Source organism: Typha latifolia, chromosome 2, assembly GCF_019914945.1.
Source record: "Typha latifolia isolate L0001 chromosome 2, TyphaL0001v2, whole genome shotgun sequence".
Taxonomy (NCBI): Eukaryota; Viridiplantae; Streptophyta; class Magnoliopsida; order Poales; family Typhaceae; genus Typha; species Typha latifolia.
Window position 1 is genome coordinate 16530821 of NC_133087.1, and position 20723 is coordinate 16551543.

General features: G+C 37.0%; 3 protein-coding genes and 1 long non-coding RNA gene across 4 annotated transcripts; 3 read left to right on the plus strand and 1 right to left on the minus strand.

Annotated features, from left to right (window-relative positions):
* The first annotated feature begins 3246 nt into the window (after positions 1-3246).
* LOC140782642 (noroxomaritidine synthase 2-like) lies at positions 3247-4940 on the plus strand. The gene has a single exon (XM_073129330.1). It carries the CDS (start codon positions 3293-3295, stop codon positions 4787-4789), a length of 1497 nt encoding a protein of 498 aa, XP_072985431.1. The 5' UTR covers positions 3247-3292; the 3' UTR covers positions 4790-4940.
* Positions 4941-5279: 339 nt separating this feature from the next.
* LOC140782644 (uncharacterized) lies at positions 5280-7382 on the plus strand. The gene is made up of 3 exons (XR_012107924.1): positions 5280-5410; positions 6969-7030; positions 7177-7382. It is a non-coding gene; the product is annotated as an uncharacterized lncRNA (long non-coding RNA).
* LOC140782643 (mitochondrial import receptor subunit TOM9-2-like) lies at positions 5903-8265 on the minus strand. Its single transcript, XM_073129331.1, has 2 exons — positions 7880-8265; positions 5903-6079 (listed from the first exon to the last, which is right to left on the minus strand). Exon 1 carries the CDS (start codon positions 8202-8204, stop codon positions 7884-7886), a length of 321 nt encoding a protein of 106 aa, XP_072985432.1. The 5' UTR covers positions 8205-8265; the 3' UTR covers positions 5903-6079; positions 7880-7883.
* A 327-nt stretch (positions 8266-8592) lies between these two features.
* Positions 8593-20479, plus strand: LOC140782641 (DEAD-box ATP-dependent RNA helicase 13). Its single transcript, XM_073129329.1, has 15 exons — positions 8593-8840; positions 8911-9171; positions 9417-9613; positions 9972-10157; positions 10812-10988; positions 12154-12542; positions 13855-14035; positions 14806-14928; positions 15019-15135; positions 17098-17202; positions 17494-17634; positions 17823-17888; positions 18770-18928; positions 19697-19778; positions 19883-20479. The coding sequence occupies exons 1-15, from the start codon at positions 8654-8656 to the stop codon at positions 19936-19938; spliced, it is 2427 nt and encodes an 808-aa protein (XP_072985430.1). The 5' UTR covers positions 8593-8653; the 3' UTR covers positions 19939-20479.
* The last annotated feature ends 244 nt before the right edge of the window (positions 20480-20723 follow it).

Below are 20723 nucleotides of genomic sequence, written 5' to 3' on the forward strand. Positions count from 1 at the left end.
GTTAGAAAATAATAATCTTTCTATTTTATATTCGAACAAATTCATCAGTGTAAATGGCATTACTTCCTATGGATACTGGCATCATACAGTTAGCCTATCATAGAGATTTAAAATCATAGAATATCTCACATAACCATATATAGCAGAGTACCTAACCAAAATATATCCTCACTCTAAACTAAGTAATAATATATATTTTTGGTTAAAACAAAAGGAAATTAAACTTCATCATTGATACCTTTCCTTCGTATAGGTATCTTTCATGGTGGTCGATTCAAGAGGTTGAAGTTTCACCTTCTTTTTTTTTTCTTTTCCTTGCAACAAATTCTATTATGTGTTTTTCTTCTCAAAAAGAAGGTCTATCGTGTGTCTGGTTTATAAGAAGAGGAGGTGGATTTCACCATCTGAATTCAACTTTCAGAACCCTTTTTATTTCCCTTTTGATAGGAGACTTTCAGAAGTTGATGAGCCAAAGAAAGTTGCATCTCACCTAATAGATTGAGGCCATATATTAATTGTTTGATGAGCCAAAGAAGTTGCTGTCAATACTCCATCACTACAATGCATTCTGTTCATCAAATAGACAGCTTTCCTTTCTTTTTTATATTTATTGCTTTGTCCACTCGTTCCAGTGATGGGAGTCCATATGGTTGCTTTATTCACACTGCAATTAGTCATCAAGAAAGAAAAGAAAAAACCTTCTTAAGAAAGAATTGGAAACTCTATTATGTTGAAGTTTGGCTCAGGCTCTTAGGATATTCGAACATAGTTTTCGAAAGGATTTGCACTCTGCAAGCGTTCGAACGAGTCCGAGGGGACGTTCGAATGCGTTTTTTCGAGAGGATTTGCACTCTGCAGGTATTCGAATGGCCCCAAAAATATTTGTCCACGAGCGTTCGAACGCTAGGCGGGATTTTCAACAGCTTTAGTCACCCTATCAATTGAAATGGTTGGGTTTTAGGGTTTGGTGTGCACATTTTATATAAGAGAAGAATTGCAAGAGAGAGCCACTATTGATTAGAGTGAGATTAGAATTGTAAACTCTTTGTATTTGGTGATTTGAACAGTAGATTGAAGATTGCTTCGTCCGTAGACATATGCACATCGTCGAACCACGTAAATTTTATTTCTCAATCTTTTCTCTTTGTGATTTATATTTATTTAAAGTTTCTATTTGTGATTAACTTGAGTTTAGAATATCTCTACAATTAGCATCTTGAAATTAGAGTTCTCATATTGATATTGATATTGATATTGATATTGATATTGATATTGATATTAGCTTTGCTATTTAATTTATCCTAATTATTACTATTCTATTTAAATTTATTGAGTTTTGGTTCGGCTTCCTTTCCATTTGGCTATTAGCTATACATCATAACATGGGTCAGATCTTGTAAAGGACATCGTAGCAAACAAATAATTCTGCAGATACAACTGAGTTGTCTCTCGTACAATTACAATTCCAAGGATTCTCTCCATGCATCATGCATGTTAAAAGACGGATGATTAAAATTTTATATTCTATGGTATTATACTCTTCATTAAATAAGTTTGAGTTGGACATAAAAGTCTTTATAACTGAGCTTAGCACGGTTACAAAAAGATTTACTTAAACTAAGATCAAAATTTGAACAAGATCAAAAGTCATCCCAAACTATTGAATTTAAACTTCTACTTTCGTTTACAAATCTATCAACAGCTTAATTGACTTCTATGTAAGTATTAGTAATTTTAAAATTTTAAAATTGCAAGTTGATATCTTGATATCTTCATTGGTAACAGAATGATTGGACCATCATCTTGTCCGTTTTAAAAAAGTTTGTGAATCGAAATTATCAGTATATATTATCATTATCATTATCATTGATAGAGTGAAAAAAGATTATAAGATAATTAGTTAAAACAAATCTCTAGATATTTAGGAATGTTGTAACAAAATTTGAGACAATATTTAGGAATTTGTTAAGTAGAGGTTCGAGACAATAGAAATTGCAATGCAATTATTGTGGACCTAATACCGCAAAAGAATGCATGAATGGTAATTATCCATATATGTTATTATTAGTGTTGCTCTATAAATAGAGCTGAGAAAAGATTACAAGATAATTAGTTACAACAAATATGAAGATATTTAAAAATGCTGTAACAAAGTTTGAAAGTTATCTGGCATTCCTAAAAAAAGCGAGGCGAGAGGTTGGATATGATAGATGACTTTACCTACTATTCCCCGTTAAGTGAATAAGGTTGGTAAAAACACTAAACTTAGAAATTGCAATCGCTGTCGATTTAAGCTCTAGTACTGTAAAATAGTTTATGAATAGTAATTGTCCGTACATATTATTAGAAAAGAATTATAAGATAATTAGTCGGTTAGTTCTAACAAAGTTTAAGAGAATATTTAGGATTTTGTTAAAGTAGAGGTTGTAGACGATAAATGATAGATGATCTAGTCTATTACTTTTTGACACATGCATTATTAAGGAAACCTCCAAAACTAGATTCAAGAATAGCTTTTTGATGTACTTGGCTACTTGAGGAAGAAGGCAAATCGTTCACATAAGTTCCAAAAATATTCACATCATACATTGTGACCACAAATCCTCCCACACCCCTAATAACGTATTCCAGTGGATTATCTTCTCCAGAACTTTTGATTAAATTACACTTTAAATTTATTCACAGTTTAACAATTTCTGTGCCTTTTTTAAACTTTCTTTTCCACAACACATACACACACACACACACACAGATATATATCTTGTTTATTGTTAGTCCAAAGATAAAGGTAGCCAATATACAGGAGAATTATTGGGCGGGGAGACAAAGTCAGTTACAGTACAGTGGGAAAGATATATCTCACTGGCCTACCACAAACTGGACTTATTTAGATGAACATGACAACTTGTCCCAGATTCTAGAGGAGCAGATAGCAAGGAGAGTAATCAAACTTATGGTCAATAAGAAGTAGAGGAAGGAAAATAATAATAAAAGTCTCCAAATCTAAAAGCAGTCATGACTTACTATTGTTTGAAAGATGGAAAGTCTCGCTCTTTTTACGAATGTCGGATAATTTTAAGAAATATCATAGCAGTCACTTTCCTCTTCCATATTGGAATATCTATATGGAAATCATCCTTGGTATCTATCTATCCGCTCGTCTATGGTAATTACCTAATCCAATGAGATTCTTTCACGTAGGCAATTACAAAGATAAGGCTAGAAGTTTTGAGAGATGTTTGTGTATATATATAGTGGTTTGGTTTTGTATTTCTTCGTTGTAGAGATAACAATGGCTTACCCAGAGTTGTTCTTCTCCATTGCTTGCTTCCTCTATGTGTTATTCTATTGCTGTTACTACTACTACAAAGCTAATGGAAAGTCGAGTATTCTGACGAACTGGCCGGTGGTCGGAATGCTCCCGGCCCTCCTCGCCAACGTCCACCACTGCCATGAGTGGTGCACTGCTGTGTTAAGTAAGGCTGGATGCAACTTGGAGTTCCATGGTCCGATCTACTGCGGCATGGAGTTATTGGTGACGTGTGACCCTGCCAACGTGCGTCATATCTTTGCCGGCGCCTTCGCAAACTACCCGAAGGGCGACGAGTTCTTGGAGATCTTCGACATCCTCGGTGACGGCATCTTCAACTCCGACGACGAGACGTGGCGGAGCCAGCGGACGAAGGCGCAGCTGCTGATGGCCCAGCCGAGGTTCCGCGCTTTCGTCGCCGAGTGCAGCCGGAGGAAGGTGACGGAGGGGCTGCTCCCTCTCCTCTCTCATGTCGCCGCGAAGGGGCTCGTCGTGGACTTGCAAGATGTGTTCTTGCGGCTGACGTTCGACACCACTTCGGCCCTCGTGTTCGGCATCGACCCCGGCTGCCTCTCGGTCGAGTTCCCGACGATCCCGTTCGCGAAGGCGATGGACGACGCCATGGCGGCGGTGTTCTTCCGGCACATCGCGCCACCGCCATGGTGGAAGCTTCTGAGGAAGCTAAGCCTCGGAGAGGAGAAGAAGCTGGCTGCGTCGAAAAGAGTGATCGACGAGTTCATCGTCGAGCACATCGCCAAGACCAAGGCCGAGAAGAGCAAATCAAGGAGCGATCTGTTATCTTCCTACGTCGACCAAGACATCGACAATCTCGATAAATTTCTAAGAGACACCATCGTGAATCTACTGCTCGCCGGCCGCGACACCACCGGCTCCGGCCTGACGTGGTTGTTCTGGATGCTCTCAAAAAACCCACAAGTCGAAAGGAAAATTCTAAACGAACTGGAGGCGAATTGCACGACCACCGACAACAATGCCGGCATGACGATTTTCCGAACCGAGGAGCTCGGAAAGTTGGCATATCTCCATGCAGCGATATGCGAGTCGCTTCGTCTTTACCCGCCGGTGCCGTTCGAACAGAAAGGCGTCCTCCTGCCGGACGTGCTCCCGAGCGGCCATGAGGTCGGCCCCAGCTCTAGAATACTCGTGTCCACCTTCTCCATGGCGAGGATGGAAGGGGTCTGGGGGGAGGACTGCTTAGAGTTCAAGCCTGAGAGGTGGATCTCCGAGAGTACTGGGAAGTTGAAGTACGAGCCTTCTTACAAGTTTCTATCTTTCAATTCTGGGCCAAGGACTTGTCTGGGGAAGGAGATGGCTTTCACTCAGATGAAGGCAGTTGTGGCTGCCATGGTGTATAATTTCCAGATTGAAGTGGAAGAAGGGCATGTGGTTGAGCCAAAGCTTTCTATTATCCTGCACATGAAGAATGGGCTCAGAGTGAGGGTCAAGAGGAGGGTGTGAATGAATGTGTGATGAATTGATTAAGAGTATGTTGTGATATTTTAAGATCATTGTTGTAATGTTCTGGGTTTGGTTTGGATCTACTAGTGTTCTTTAAATATTTTGTATCTTTTCCCTTTGAAGTGCTAAATTAATAATCATTTTGGCCAAAGTACAAGATTCTCTGGCAGGCATGACAAAAATATCACATCATTCCTCGGTGGCAAATCTGGAACGAAAGATATTACTTTCAGTGGGTCCCTCACTCCTGGTCCCTCACTGCTTGTTGCTTTCAAAACGTTAGATTCTTTTTCTTTTCTTTTTCCTTTCACTTCTCTCTGTAAACTTTCTCTGTAACAATCTTCGTTAATATCAACAAATAGAGTTGCACGAAAGTCATTACAAATGCATCACGAGAGAGACAAAAAAGACTAAGCAACGACTTCCTCTCTTGTAAGTATCCTCTGTTTTGATTGACCTACCAATACCACACAACACCCTAGAGGGGATGCTTAATACTGAATCAGATTGTTTCAGAATACAAGATCAAAACTATTTAGAAATAATCAGGACAATTGCTTCAGAATACAACATCAGCAGCCCGATCGAACCTCCTAAACCTCTCGTTTAATCTGAGATGAGGTATCTGTCTTACACGTTATTTCGATTCCCCTGTTTTGAGATTTTTCTTTCTTTCTTTTCCTCTTAGTTGCTGTTTGCTATAGTCAAAAGAAACAATGACAGAAAATGAGGATTCCAATAGATGAGATATCCCCATCATCTTTTATCTTTTCTGTCTGGTGTTTCTCTGGGAAAAGAATTCTTATATTTATATAAGTTTGATCTTCCTGAAAGGAGCTGAAGATTTTCTGCTTGTTCTTATTGTTTTTTTTCTACGGCTTTAACCGATCTTAAGTATGTTTATTTTCAACTTCATGACTTCCTGTTCATCTTTTATTTGCACTTTGGATTGGCCAAAGGCTGGGCCTTGGACATTTTCTAGCAGTATTTGCCTTCAGGGTTTTTGTAAAATAGGAGATCTAATTACAACCATAAATTCACAGTGAATGGATGGCCAAGACGATTGATTAGGCTTCCCATTCCTGGTATTATGTTTTGGTAACATGGGCCTCATTATTCATCAAGCATAAATTTGTAATAATCACTGTAATTACTAGCAAGATAAATTATGGCGTTATGCCAATTACTATGGCTGTATTAGCGCTAATAAATTTGGTAACATCACCATTAGTTTCTCCTAATTGCTGATGAATGTTCCTTACAGAAGAAGACATTGTGGAAAGCACCATCCTGTAATAAGGAAAAAAAAATTTAGATTATACACTTATATAAATAAAGAGAGATTCTAGAGGCAACTTCACATTTTTTTCATTCTCCATACTTTATTCTTCACTTCATTTATCCAAACTATTACCTTCGCATTGTTTTCATTTTTCTTTGGTAGTTTATTCTTCACTCCATCCAAACTGTTATATCGGTGAGAAACTTTATTATCACTTAACTTTGGTGGCAAACATCCAAGAGGTGAAAGTTAAAAACATTGACCTTCAAGAGATAATTTTTTGTTTAATTTGCCCAATAATAGTCAATAGGCATCAAATAAAAAATAACGACACATTCGTTAGATCTTCCATATGGCTATCATGTACAGTTTACAATTTATTTCTTGCACTAGAAATAATTTCTCAAAGTCTTACCAGCTCTTCTACCTTTTGAGTTTTGTCAGATGAAAACACTATCCAGAAATTAGATTATACACTTATATGAACAGAGAGTGAGAGAGAGAGATTCTAGAGGCAACTTCACATTATTTTCGTTCTTCTTTAGTATATTATTTTTCACTTTATATAAAAACTCAAAAGCAGCTGGTAGACTTTAAAAATTGTTTCTAGTACAAAAAATAAATTGTAAACTAGACATGATAACCATATGGTAGATCTAATGAATGTGTTGTTATTTCCTATTTGATGCCTATTGACTGTTATGGGACAAATTAAACAAAAAATCATCCCTTGAATTGCGTCAGCTTTGAGTGAAGCTATATGGTCAATGTTTTTAGCTTCAACCTCTTGGCCGTTTGACACTAAAAGTGAAGTGATAAATGACTGATAATAAAGTTTCTCACCAAAGTTAGTAACAATTTAGATGAAGTAAAGAATAATATTATGAATGATCTCAGGTGCGGACGCTCTTGTGATGATCTAGAGGTGATCAAGATCACTGTAGGTAAATAAATCCCAGGTAATTAAATAACATTATCAGATGATATATCCTCCAGCATTCTCAGAATAATATAGAACAACTAGTTTTCTTAATAGTTAGTAATTAGTGTTATAACTTCTAGTCATCTTGTCTAATCTTGATGAAGGAATGTGTATTCGTTGCAGGTTCTTGCACTTTTTAGGGCTTTGATTTCCAGCAGAGCTCTGACCGAGGCCTTGCTGCTGGTCCCCCTAGCTCAAGCAAGCATTGGCAGCAAATTCATATAGCAAACCAAGCTCGCCAATGCAGTATTTGGCGTCAAGCATGATGATTTTTCTACAATTGAAAAGTCCTTGAATCGCTTGAATCAAGATATCAGATTTTCTAACAATTGAAAAGTGTTCAGTGATATGATCAAGAAAGCTCTGTTCTTTCCTTTTATTTTCACAATTATTTTTACAAGTAATAGACTAATTACAGAACATGGCCCAATTAGAGTTGAATGGAGCAGAGGATTCATACGGCCACACCAATCTTGTGAATAATGGTACTCAGTATGATAAGATCTCTAACCATGGCTATAATTCCAAAAAAAAAACTCATGCGTAAATTTCTAGTTCAAGGCGAAAATGATGATAATGGAACTCAGTACGATAAGAAGACAAAATTATGCAAAAGCTCACAGGAATCGAAAGGAGTAACTGAACACACGAATGCATTCAACTAAAAGATATTGTTTTGCAAAACAGAAGCACGAATTCATCTACTAAAAATCCCAAATCTCAGCGCTTTCTCGATCTTGTCATCACCTGACCACTAGAAAGCCCCTAATCTGAACCACTTCGACTTCAATCCTTATCAAGAAGCAAGCCCGAGGCCACCACTCACCTGATCAGTTGGCGGCGGAAGGCGGCGGCGGCGCGCCGAGGAGGCTGGCCTGCTGCAGCTCGAGCTCGTTCATCTGCTGCTCGCGATCCATCTCGATGATGAGGGGCACCACGAGGACGAGGAAGGTAGTTCCGGCGATCCAGGCGGCGTGCCCAGTGCTCCACAGAAGCTTCTTAGCTGCAACGGCGGCGTCCGAGGCGGCTCGGCGGCCTCGGTAGACGACGGGTGACTGCGAGATCGCGCTAGAGACGCGCGCAAGGACGCCGTCGCCGGCGCCGTTGGGCGGCGGCAGAGATGCCCTTCGACCCTTGGAGGAGGAAGACATCGTCACTCTAGAGTCTCTCTGTCTACAGAGAGAAAACCCTAAACCCCGAGTCCACAAGAATTCCTTTGTACATATATGTCTGCTCAGGAGCCAGGAGGTCATTCGTAATAAGCCAAAAATGCAGGGAGTAAATTACACAAAAGTGATAATTTTCGATTCACAACCTATATTATCTGTTTATTACGGTTTAAAACAGTTCATCCATGGAGAGGCAAACATCCCACTAGACACTAGCTTTGTATAATCCTTTTAAACTATCTCCAGTTTTTCTGGTATGATATTGAATTTTGTCTTGCAGTACAAAGGAGAGGAAAAAAATAATATTTATGCGGAAAAACAAATATTTTGAGGGGTAATACGTAAAAGCAACATTTTTTTTTTCTCTACTAAAGTGTATATACCCCATCTAAACCTCTCACTCCCCGTCCCTCTTCTTTCTTTCTCCCTCGATGGCCGAAGAAGCATCGCCGCCTCCTCATTCGCGGCAGCGGCAGCAAAAGAAGAAAAGGAAGTCGGCGCCGAAGCCGGACAAGAACGGCGCCGCCGCCGACTCCGTCTGCCTCGATTCCCTTCATTGGAATGAGTCCCTCCCTTCCGATGATCCTTTCGTCCTCCTCGCCGGAAGCAACGAAGGAGGTCTTCCCTCTCTCTCTCTCTCTTATCTTCCGTTTCCTTGCGATTTTTGCGCCTAACTTTTCTTGATTAGGGTTTCTTTCGTTGGACGAGATCGACGAGGCGGACTACGGGCTCGTACAAGGGATTCCGGATCCGATTGGGGGAGCCAAGAAGAAGGAGAAGAAGAGGAAGCGAGTGGACGGAGACGGTGGAGAGGGCGGGGAGGTGAAGGGTAAAAAGAGACAGAAGAAGAGGAAAACTAGAAGTAAGAAGAATAAGAAGGAGAAGGGTGAGCCCGATATGAATGTGGATGAGGAGAGAAAGGTCGGACTCGTCGAGGCTAAAGTGGAAGGTGTCTTCTTGATTCCCGCCGTTCGCTTATCATTTTTGAATTTTCTTGAAATTTTGATTTATCTTGCATTGCAAGATTTTATCTTGCTTGCCCGAAAGAGTAGTTTGCCTGTTCTTGATGTTAATTTGATATAAGAAAGATATTCAGAAGTTTGATGGCTCTGGGGAAAAGCGAAAATTGTGGAATATGACTTACTTAGGACCAATTTGTCTGCTTGTCAAACTTAGAACTTTGCTCTTCTGCAGATGTGCAGAATTATAATAGTGAAAGTAATGCAAAGGGAGATAATGATGATGAGCTAATTCTTGGCGAGGATGAAATCTATGCATGGAACGAGTTGAGGCTTCATCCTCTTCTTATTAAGTCAATACGTAGACTTGGATTCAAAGAACCAACACCCATCCAGAGAGCTTGCATTCCTGCTGCTGCTCATCAAGGAAAGGTTGGTTACCTTTTGAACTATTCCTCCTCTCTGCTTATAATATTAACGCTATTTCTCCCTATTTCAGATGTATATGGCCAACTATTCTTTGTAGAAGTATACATAATGTCATACACTCATAGACTCCAGCTAGTCTCATATAAACCAATAATTCTGGTATGCAAAATAGTGGTTGTAGACAGAGAGTTGTTTCCCATTAATCTCAAAAAAGAAGAATGAGGAGTACTGTTCTACCTTTTCAGTTAACTACCTCTTCTAGTGTGGCCACTGACATTTATAAAAATCACAATGAAAAGAAAAGAACTGTATACAGTCAACAATAATTTGACAGAGTTTCTTACTATGGTTCCTGCGATAGGATGTAATTGGTGCTGCAGAAACAGGCTCTGGTAAGACACTTGCCTTTGGTCTCCCTATCCTGCAACGGCTTCTTGAAGAGCGAGAAAAAGTAGCCAGATTATTCCAAGAAGATTCAAAGTCAAATATAAGAGGAGGTCCACTTAGAGCTCTAGTTATCACTCCTACAAGGGAGCTTGCTTTGCAGGTATCAGTAGCCCGCTCGACGATATTATTTTATTGTGAATTTTCACTTTTTCACAGGCTTTTCTTTTGTTTTTGTCATCAATTGCTATCTTTAGTTAAAATCTTATTTTAAATTCTTCTATTAGGTTTTTCCCCTGTAAATCGTCACCTTCACACTAGCTTTGTTGCAAAAACGATGCCCTAGATTTGACAATTTTGTCCATTGACTCCTTTTACTTATTGCAGCAAAACCACCTGGATGGTTTATAATCAAAACATACTCAATAATAAGGATCAGTGCCCCAATGTGCTGCAAATATCTCAAATAAAAAGGATGCTGTAATATGCAATTTTGCCAATATGAGGAGATCTTTTGGCAAGACTAAAAATGTAGGTGATGATATTCAAAAGCCCTTTTTCATTATAAAGCCAAGCTTAGTCCATCGCCACATTAACCTGCTGTAGGTTTATGCAATGGAAAACACTGAAACTCGTTACAATATGTTTCTTTCTTCATTTGATTACGTTCTAGTTTATCTAGTTTATTAATAATTAGGAATTATTTATGTTCAGTTATAAAAATGTTGTGCGTGCAGTTTGCTTCTTGTAGATTTCATTTTCAGAACACTTACCCGTAAGTGTTGTGGCCTCACTGATCTGACAATCCTTTGTCTAGGTTTCTGATCATCTGAAGGAAGCAGCCAAGTTTCTTGACATTGTAGTTGTTCCTATTGTTGGTGGTATGTCTTCAGAAAAGCAGGAAAGACTTTTGAAAAGACGACCTGAGATTGTTGTTGGAACTCCAGGGAGGTTGTGGGAGCTTATGTCAGCAGGAGACCAGCACCTTGTTGAGGTTAGTGGGCCATTATGAAGCACAGCTTTAAATTTTTATTTCTCAAAGAGAATTACTAGTAGCCATGTTTTTACATGTCATGATGTTAACTAGAGTAAGGTAGATAGAAGATATATTATGTTGGAGTTAGGAGGAGCAACTGGAACCTTTTCACAATACATTATTACTGTGTAAGGTTGTCTGCAATATTTTCCTGATTCTATAAATTAGTTTATGTTGTATTACTGTGATATATTTCAATTGCCATATATTTTAATCTTTCATGTTAAAGGTGAAACAACACCAGGATACTTGCCATATGTTATTTCTTATTTGGTCTTTTTATGCCCTTTACGTTAAATAACAAAAGTTTTGTAGGTTATCCATAATAACCTGCGACGTTTGGTTTTTAGAAGATTATGCAATTAGCAAACATGTCCAAGATATGTGTATAGTCTAGGCTGGGATGTTGAGATTGATGAGAGTTGTTGCTAGAAAAGATAGAAGTATAAGAGGTAGAAACCCAGGATTAGCATCAGCAGAGGATCCTGCTGTTGATATCTTCATCAGTAACTTGCATCTGTTGGAATTGATTGTTGATGCTTCTTGCCTCACTGGATGCAACATAGTTTTCTTCTTGTGGAGGATGAAATATGTTTTTGTGTCGTGCTTGACATAAATCCATGCATGACTTCGTGACCAAGCAGAATATGAGCAGCTGTTAGAATCATTGTGCACAAACCTCCTTTTCATCGTAGAATGCTAGTTGCTTCATGTATTCCTTTTCAGCTGTTAGAATCATTCTGCATAACTGGTTATTATCGTCGTGCCACGGATCATGATGGGCTGTTTCAAGTTTCAGTGTTAAATTTTTGGACATGTAGATGTCAAATCTTTCAACATACCTATTGGTTATGGAATGTCTACTGTATTCCTTTGTTTGCTCTCTTGTATATGGTATATACAAAGTCCTAAAGGTTCTTTAGGATTCAAGAAATTAAGGAACCCTTTTCTATTTAGTTGCACTTTAACATGCATAACGTTTTATAGCAGTATAGCTTTTTGATGGTTTCAGGTAAAGAACTAAACCACTTGTTGTTCTAACTACGCACAAATGTAATGCTGCTGTTTCTACCTTCTGCAAATGGCACACATTCCTGCTAACGCTTATATTCTTGCATTGCAGTTACACTCATTGTCTTTCTTCGTGCTGGATGAGGCTGATCGGATGATAGAGAATGGACATTTTCATGAATTACAATCTATCATTGACATGCTTCCTGTTATTAATGGCTATGTTGAACAATCATCACAAAGTACTCCAACTTGCAAAACTGTGCCAATTTTACAGCGAAAGAAAAGACAGACATTCGTGTTTTCTGCTACGATTGCCCTATCTGATAACTTCCGTAGAAAGCTCAAGCGTGGATTATCTATTCCAAAGTCATCCATGTCGGATAATCTAAGTTCAATAGAAGCACTTTCAGAGCGAGCTGGAATGAGACCTGATGCTGCAATAGTTGATCTGACAAATGCTTCAATAGTTGCTAATAAACTTGAAGAATCATTTATCGAGTATTTTTTGCCCTTCCCATCGTTTCTCATAAGTTGATGATATGCTTCTTGTAGCGACTATTGATATTCATGAAATTCATAATGTGCATTTACATTATATAAACTATGGATAATACTACTTAGACTTCCTAAAGACCTATTGCTCATTTCCACGTCCACGTACTCTCTGAGCTTTTTTGGGGGGGGTGTACATATAGACCCTCTAAACTATTGAAAATATCTTAAATCCCTCTTCTGTTAGTTTTTTGTTATATTTATTATTCATAACTTGTTATATGTTTCATACATGAGTAGATTTGTGATTTTTATACTGTTTATTTGGATAGAAAAAAGAAAGAAATGTTAATTTACACTTTATATCATGTAATCAAAAAGATATTTTTGTTTTTTCATATTGTCAGTTGATGGTATTAGTGTGATTAAAGGTTTCTAATAGTTTAGGGGGTCTATCTATAGCAAAAATAAAATAAAATTTAGAGATGTACATAGAAATGAACGATAGTTCAGAGGGTCTAAGTTGAGTTGTCCCTTAAAATATACTCTTTAGTGCTGGTTTCTTTTTTTCAGCAAATTAAGTTCAATTTTCATCTGTGAAAGTATTTTTTGTTATATGTGACTGAATCGATACGAGTTTCTTGCTTGTTTTTCTCCTAAAATAGTTATACATTGTTCTGCAACAGTTAAGCTGGTATAAGCTGTCCTTTAATGCTTGAAACATGCAATTATCTATTTGGAAGTCAACAAGTTGAGTTGTTTGGGGCACCAACTCTTACTTTATTGCTATTTCTTTGAATTTTAGTATTATCAGGGAAATAGTATCCTCTGCTTGGGTACAGTTATAGAATACCTATTTTTTGCTATGCAACAATCTCGAGCCATCAATCAGTGAAATTGATACACAAAATAAAATAATGGATGAGTGAAAAAAGAAATTGTATGCCTCAGGATTTAGGAACAAATTGTGGATTTGATATCCAATGTAATTCTATGATTTTGAAATTTCTTTTTCCTGCTGATCCTTCTGGATGCTAATTGAAAATAGTGCATCTATTTTGAGCACATTATGCTGTAGACATCCTTTTTGAGAATAAAGCAAACAATAAAAAATAATTGCATGTATTTTGGGAGCAAGATGAGGAGAAATACTGGAATGATACAGTATATGTACTCTTGAAGAATTGTGGAGCATCAGCCCTGTTGTGAACCGTGTTTTTTTATTAACATCTAATTACTGACTTACTGTAATCATTCAAAATTTTTGCTCAATTAGCACTGTAAACATACTGATTCTGTTTCTTGCTGCCATTTACAGCTGCAGTGAAGAAGATAAAGATGCACACTTGTATTATGTTTTAAGTGTTCACGGCCAAGGCCGGACAATTGTCTTCTGCACATCAATTGCGGCTCTACGTCACATTTCTTCTATATTGCGCATCCTTGGTATCAATGTTTGGACCCTTCATGCTCAGATGCAACAGAGAGCCCGGTTAAAGGTGACTGCTGTTATAGTTCAGAGTGCACTTATATGGTCATTTTGCTTAGACATCTTAAAATACTTCAGAGACATCCTTGGCACTTTCCTGCTTAAGATCAAGCCTATATTGCATGACTACAGATTTAAGGCTAGACTTTGTGATTTACCAAGTCAAAAACCCTACTAGTTATTCATTTGTCCATTAGCTATTGAAAAAAGTTCTACTCTGTTGTTATTATTATTTTTATTATTATCTATAGCATATAATAATTATTATTTTGTAATATCGAGAAGACTTTTTAGCTCTGGAATGTACTAACCATCAGAATTTTGTTAAACAGAAATTAAGGATCCTCCAACACTTACATTGGTAGCCATTGATTTTTAAGATTATATGATGAGTTTATGAGCAACAAAAAACTTATCAACAACTATGAATTCTTTGTTTAGATGACTCAAAATTGCATAACTTAGATCTTAATCTTGTAGCATTTACTATATTATTGCATAAATTTATTTAGATCTTAGTCTTGCAGGATTTACTATATTAAGTGTTAAAATTGAACACCACTGCATTTGTAACATGATTATATCCTGAGACATTGAAGGGGAAAATGAAGAACATTAATCTGAGTGCCTGAAAGTCTGCATAGGCCCTATAGCAAGTAGTTGAAAATATCTGAAATTCATATGGATATAGTTAATTTGTTGTAAGATATCCGAAATTATCTCCTGTAAACGTAAGTTTTTCTTTTCCACTTACCTTACCCATTAACCATTTTTAATCAGGCTATTGATCGTTTTCGTGGAAATGAGAATGCAGTGTTAGTTGCTACTGATGTTGCTGCAAGAGGGCTGGACATTCCTCATGTCCGAACAGTTGTCCATTATCAATTGCCTCACTCAGCTGAAGTAGGTTATTATTTATTTTTCTAATTTGAGTAATACACTGAACTTCTTAACATCTTTGTTTCACAGTGAAACTTTCATTTCTTCTCTTAGGTTTATATCCACAGAAGTGGAAGGACAGCACGAGCTTCTGCTGATGGCTGCTGTATTGCATTGATCTCTCCCAGTGAAAAAACCAAGTTTTTTTCTTTGTGCAAGTCATTATCCAAGGTAATTGTAGATTCATGTATTATTCTCGCCTACCATGTCTCAGGATATTGTTTCTTGCTAATTACATTGTTATCTACTTTATGTTATTTATTTTACTTGAAAAAGGGTAGGACATGCTATGCTAAATGTAAGATCCATCAGCTGGTTTGTTGTAATGATCACCTTTCTGACCCCACGATCGCTACAAGTCCAAATATAAAGATGGAATTGGATTCTGATTCACACAAAGAAAGTTAGGGTTACTGCGGATCGCTAAAGTTAAGAGTGAACTAGAGATCCAACAATTATATGGTAAAGTTCTTTTGAGATTGAGATAGATTTGGGATAGAGAACGAATCTATTGGAATGGATTATAGAAAGGGGAGATTGAAGTGGTGTGATAGTGAACAACTTATGGTTATGGCAAGGTGATGGAGATGGTAATGGTGGAAGTCGATGATATTGTATGGGAAGGGATAAAGAAGTATGATCTTTCCTTAGAATCAAGGGGGTGTGGCCAGACGAAGAGGAAGGCAACAAAGGAGATTCTAGATGGTGGCTAGGGTTTCAAAGCTTGGAGATAGTCAAAGGAGGAGGAAGGAGACGATATTATAAATTAATTTCAATAATCAAAGATGATTATTCAGGTGCACACCACATCTATTTATAAGTGGCTTCTTAACTTGACTAGGCTTGGCAATATGATCGAGTAAACTTAAATCTTATTGCATAACTTAAGAAAAAACTTAATTAAAACACCTAAATTGAGGTTCCTTGCTGTCGGGCGATCAAACAGTCTTGAGGGCGTTCGAATGCCTAATTTATTTTCTAGCTCTCGGGTAAACGCGTTCGAACGGTCTTGAGAGCGTTCGAACACCTAATAAATCTTTTGTTCTCGGGTAAATGCGTTCGAACGGCCCTATCCCGAGATTTGCTCTTTTGACTGACTGGAGCTTTTATTTTTTCTGCAAACAAATTATTAACTAACTGTTACATTTGTTAGGATGCGGTAGAAGCATATGATACTAATGCTTTTTACAGTTCATTGAACAGCTATAAAACTTTTCGTGAGAATAACTTGAGGTATTTCTTAGATTTCTTTAGTAATCTTTTACTGAATTTACGTATCAATTTACTAGAAGTTACTATAGAATTGCATATATCAGTCAACTGTCCAAAAGTAAGGAAATTGTCAACAACTTTTTATCAAGTTTCAGAGCTCAGTATTCTGTCAGCTCATTGTGGTTCTAAATGAATCACCATCTCCACAATTGCCTATTAAATTTGATGTTTGGTATGATGATCCTTACTATATATCATTTTTTATCTTGTTTTACACCCTATACAGTGTGGTTTCCCTTTTGTTGTATCTAGGATCCTCTCTAGTAGTGGGGATTCCTCGATGGTCTTTTGGTGATTCCTATCAGTTTTTACGGTGGCTTTGCTGTTTCTACGTCAGGATATTAGCATGTAGTTACGCCCCCCTTAAACTTACTTTACTGCTAAACCATCAAGACCTTATTCTTGAGGCTTTCCTTATCATTCGCTGGATTATCCATTGGAGCGGTGAAGGAAGAGCCATCCAGCTGTATATCAGCAGCATCTCTCTATTATACTTCTGTTCTTATTTTCAAGCGTTTTATTGACTTAGTTGAATGGAAAATATGCATCTGCATGTTTTTGCTCATGCTGGTGACTAGGAGATGCATTGTGCATGTTTTCATATCGTTTTTGGTAATTGGAAGTATATTAGTATGTAAGCATGTTCATTTTCTGGAGTGAATTTGTATTTATTTGTTTCTATATGGTTACTTCCGTGGCTTCACTCTGGAAGTACATTAGTATGTAAGCATGTTTATTTCTGGAGTGAATTTGTATTTATTTGTTTCTATATGGTTTCATGGCTTCACTCTGCATGCTACTCATGTTTTTCCTAAAGTTGCTGACAGAAGCCATGTCATCTCTCCGATGTTAATTTTGCAGGAAAGCCTTCGACAATTTCCTATAGATGATGCTTACATGCCTGAAGTAATGATGCGGCTATCTCTTGCACATCAAATTGACAATATCACGCGCAAAAACTCCCAGGCAAGAGCCATTACTTTTGGTTTAATTTATCTTCATGTATTCATGATATTACATTGTATATACACAATCACAATTCTAATCCACATGATTTACTTGTGCTCTCATCTAGAAGGTTGATGTGTTTAGTGTAGGATGGATCTTTGATTTTGACCTTTTGTTCTAGTATTTCCCTTGGAAACAAAAGCTTTTTGAATTTCTCTTCTAGTTCCAGTTTATCTTTTAATTGTTTCCCTTGGATACAGGGCTTTATATTTTTCATCTTCTTTCAGTTTACAACTGTGTCTTATGTAGGAAAATGCCAAGAATAACTGGTTTAAAAGAAATGCTGAAAGTGTGGAATTAGCATTGGAGGTCAGTGACAGCGAGGAAGACAGAGTAAAGGACTACAAGACAAAGAAAATTACTTCTGCTAATCTAAAGAAGCTGCAGCAGGTTCCTTTGATAAAATCAATTCTTCTTTTTAACATATATCAGGAAACTAAATGTAGTTACATGCTATATAGTTGTATCTGGTCGATGAACTTTATTTTTTTCTATATATTTGATTGATGGATTCTGCTTGTTTTCTCTCTCCGTGATTATTTTCTCCTTATATGTTTGATTACTTTTCCAAATTTCAGGAATTGAATGACCACTTAATGCGTCCCTTACAATCAAAATCATTTTCACGCCGCTTCTTTGCCGGGGTTAGTCGTTCTATTATGAGTTAAAGAAGTCATTCAGCTTATTCTACTTGGTTGTATTTTATTCTGTTGTCCTTATCTAGCAATTATTTCATAGCGATCTTCTGGTATTTGAGCTTAGCAATCTCTTTACCTCTGTATTTCTTGTTTGCTTTTCGTATGCCTTTTCCAACAGTATCTTCCTTGAGCACAGAATCTTTTGAAACTGATAAATTAAGCACCTTGTTTGTTCAATCTTATGCAGCAAACTCATATCCATCATTTTATTTTATGAGTTTCTTTCTTTTGCAGTTTAGAAAATACACTTTTTCTTATATAAGTCTAACTCTTAAAGACAGCACATAATTGTAAATAAGAAAAAGGACTTCATGTGGAGTTTCATCTTCATATAATATAACTTCAAGTACTAGTGAAAATGCCAGAAGAGCATAAATGACAAAGAACTCTCCCTCCTTTGATAGCTTGCTTTCCTTCTTTTTTTTTCTTCCCCTGTAATTGCCTTCACAGTACTACTTTCTAAAAGCCATAATAGTACTTGTAGTAATGTGATGTCATCTATAGAACCTTTCTTACGTGTAGCTATGTTATGTCTTCTAAGAACCTTTCTTCAACTCAAATCCTCTTTTCTGTTGCAAGCTTGGAGCCTTCTAAAATGTGTTTCAAATCTTTTATTGCCTTACTAAACTGAGTTCCTTTTGTATATTTTCCTCTAAATATTTGAAACCGTTGATTTTTTTTTCCCCTCTTTCTCTCTTTGATGTAGAATCTTTCGTCTACTAATTATTAGAGTTACATTTGGATCCATACATTAGGAAAGATTCGGGTTGATTGTTCCTCTTATACAACATATCCTTTGGATTTATAGTCAAGTTTGATCTTCCCAGGCTGGTGTTACCCCAATTCTTCAGCAGCAACTGGAAGAACTGTCAAAGAAGAAAATGGTTGGCAAATTGAATTTGAAGGAGAATAAAAGATCTGGATTTGTGGTCATTGGTCAGGATTGTGTTGAACCCCTTCAGGCCCTTCGAAGTTCTGGACACGAGGTATGTATTGATCATAATTGTTTAGTTTTCATGGAAGTGATCTGCATCAGCAAATTTCTTGTTGCATTGTTTTGTTTAATATCTACTATGGCATGATAAGTGGTATGATATATTTAGATAAGGTACTTGCTATCTCATTTTGGAAGACTATCATGGAAGAGATTATACGCTGTTTGAAAAGACTGTCATGTAATGGTACTTTTAACTTTTAAGTAACATAGTGTTGAGAGTCGAGAATATAAGCTGATAATGTGGGATTATCTGCTGTTATTTGATTTTTCTAAGGGCCGATAATCTTCAGTATTACCAGTTATTTAAATTTGAACTAAGCAATAACAAGATAATTATCAACATGTTTTATGAATATTTGTAGCTTTTTACTGCAGCCCAAAATGATATGATGGGATTTTAACATACTTTAAAATTAACATGTGCAAGTATATTTCTAGTTGCATGGTCTGATGTGACTTTTTATTTGTGCAAAGGCAGCAGGGTTTTTAATATTTTGCTTGAGACCTTTTTTTTTTTTGAGAGAGAAGTGGGAGCTTAATGACGTCCCAATTAAACTGATGCCGTTAGTTTCGAATTCGGTACTCATATATTGGAGCCCCTTTTAACTATCTGAATGCTATCCTATTGGTAATATTTTGCTTGATGGAGCATTTTTAAAGTTACCCTTTTTTTCATGGTAATCTTCATCGTTGCAGTTATCTCAAACTCACCAAATTTTGTTCCTCGGTGGAATCTTATCTCTTACACTCATTGCAGGTTTGTGTAAATGTGGAGAAGAAGAGAGAAATGCAGAGATTGGCTGAGACATGGAAACGGAAAAAACGAGAAGAAAAGAAGCGTAAATTTCACTTTCTTGGCATTTTTTTCAAAAAAAATTCCTTATCTTTTCACTAAACAGGTTATTTTCTGTCTCCTAAAATTTTGCTTGCTTGTATGTGCTAGATTCGCGAGAGCAAAAGAGAAAGCAGAAGAGAAAAGCAAAAGAGGGGATGAAATAGAAGATACTGTATTGGCGATCTACAAAGATAAGTTATTTCTTCATTCCTCTAGGGGAATACAGTACTTGCAGTTGCTGCTACTTCCTTGCATTTGTTCAAGAACCTGCGGAGCACTTCTTGAACACCGCAAAGTCAAACATACAAACAAGGATCAGAATGGCTTAGAAGATGAACAAAGTTTGGTGGGTCGTTAGATGTCCCTTTTAACTTTTTATTCTGATTTTGCCACAAAGTAAGTTGCTCTATAATCGCTGAACAGCCATTTAGCAGGTCGTATGCTTGTCTGTACGATATTACTCAATTTTTGTTAGCATATCTATTGATGTAACTTGTGACATAAAGTTTTTATACTAGCGCAAATCAAGCAGAAGCCAGTGTTGTGCTTCGGTTGGCATCCTGAATGCTACTCAAGTGTATTATGTCTCTCCTTCTGCCTTGAAGAGGAAAATGTTCCAAAGTAATGGCGCTTCTCTCTTGGCTCTCACAACTATTATGATCAATAATTAGAGAATGAATAAAGAGATATTTATTTGTTTAGCAAGTTATATAATCTTGGGCTTGTGATCAAAATTCGTTCTGCATGCTATGTCAGGTTTGAGCTTCCGAACCCTTATTTAATATAATTTCGTGAATTAAATCCATTAAACCCCTATTAAACACTGGAAGTTCCTTATCACTAATGGTCATCAGAAAAGTTAAAAGAGGCTTAAACTAAATTAGACATAGCCAGGTAAAGGAGTGCAAATAAGTGATGTATTTTTTCATTTCTTTTGTTGATAGTTTGC

Excerpts from the sequence above, each read along its gene's own strand:
- LOC140782641 (XM_073129329.1), top strand. The coding sequence starts at position 8,654 with ATGGCCGAAGAAGCATCGCCGCCTCCTCATTCGCGGCAGCGGCAGCAA. Across the intron at positions 9,172-9,416 it reads CGTCGAGGCTAAAGTGGAAG|ATGTGCAGAATTATAATAGT; the intron begins GTGTCTTCTTGA and ends GCTCTTCTGCAG. Across the intron at positions 17,203-17,493 it reads TCACGCGCAAAAACTCCCAG|GAAAATGCCAAGAATAACTG; the intron begins GCAAGAGCCATT and ends TGTCTTATGTAG.
- LOC140782642 (XM_073129330.1), top strand. The coding sequence starts at position 3,293 with ATGGCTTACCCAGAGTTGTTCTTCTCCATTGCTTGCTTCCTCTATGTG.
- LOC140782643 (XM_073129331.1), bottom strand. The coding sequence starts at position 8,204 with ATGTCTTCCTCCTCCAAGGGTCGAAGGGCATCTCTGCCGCCGCCCAAC.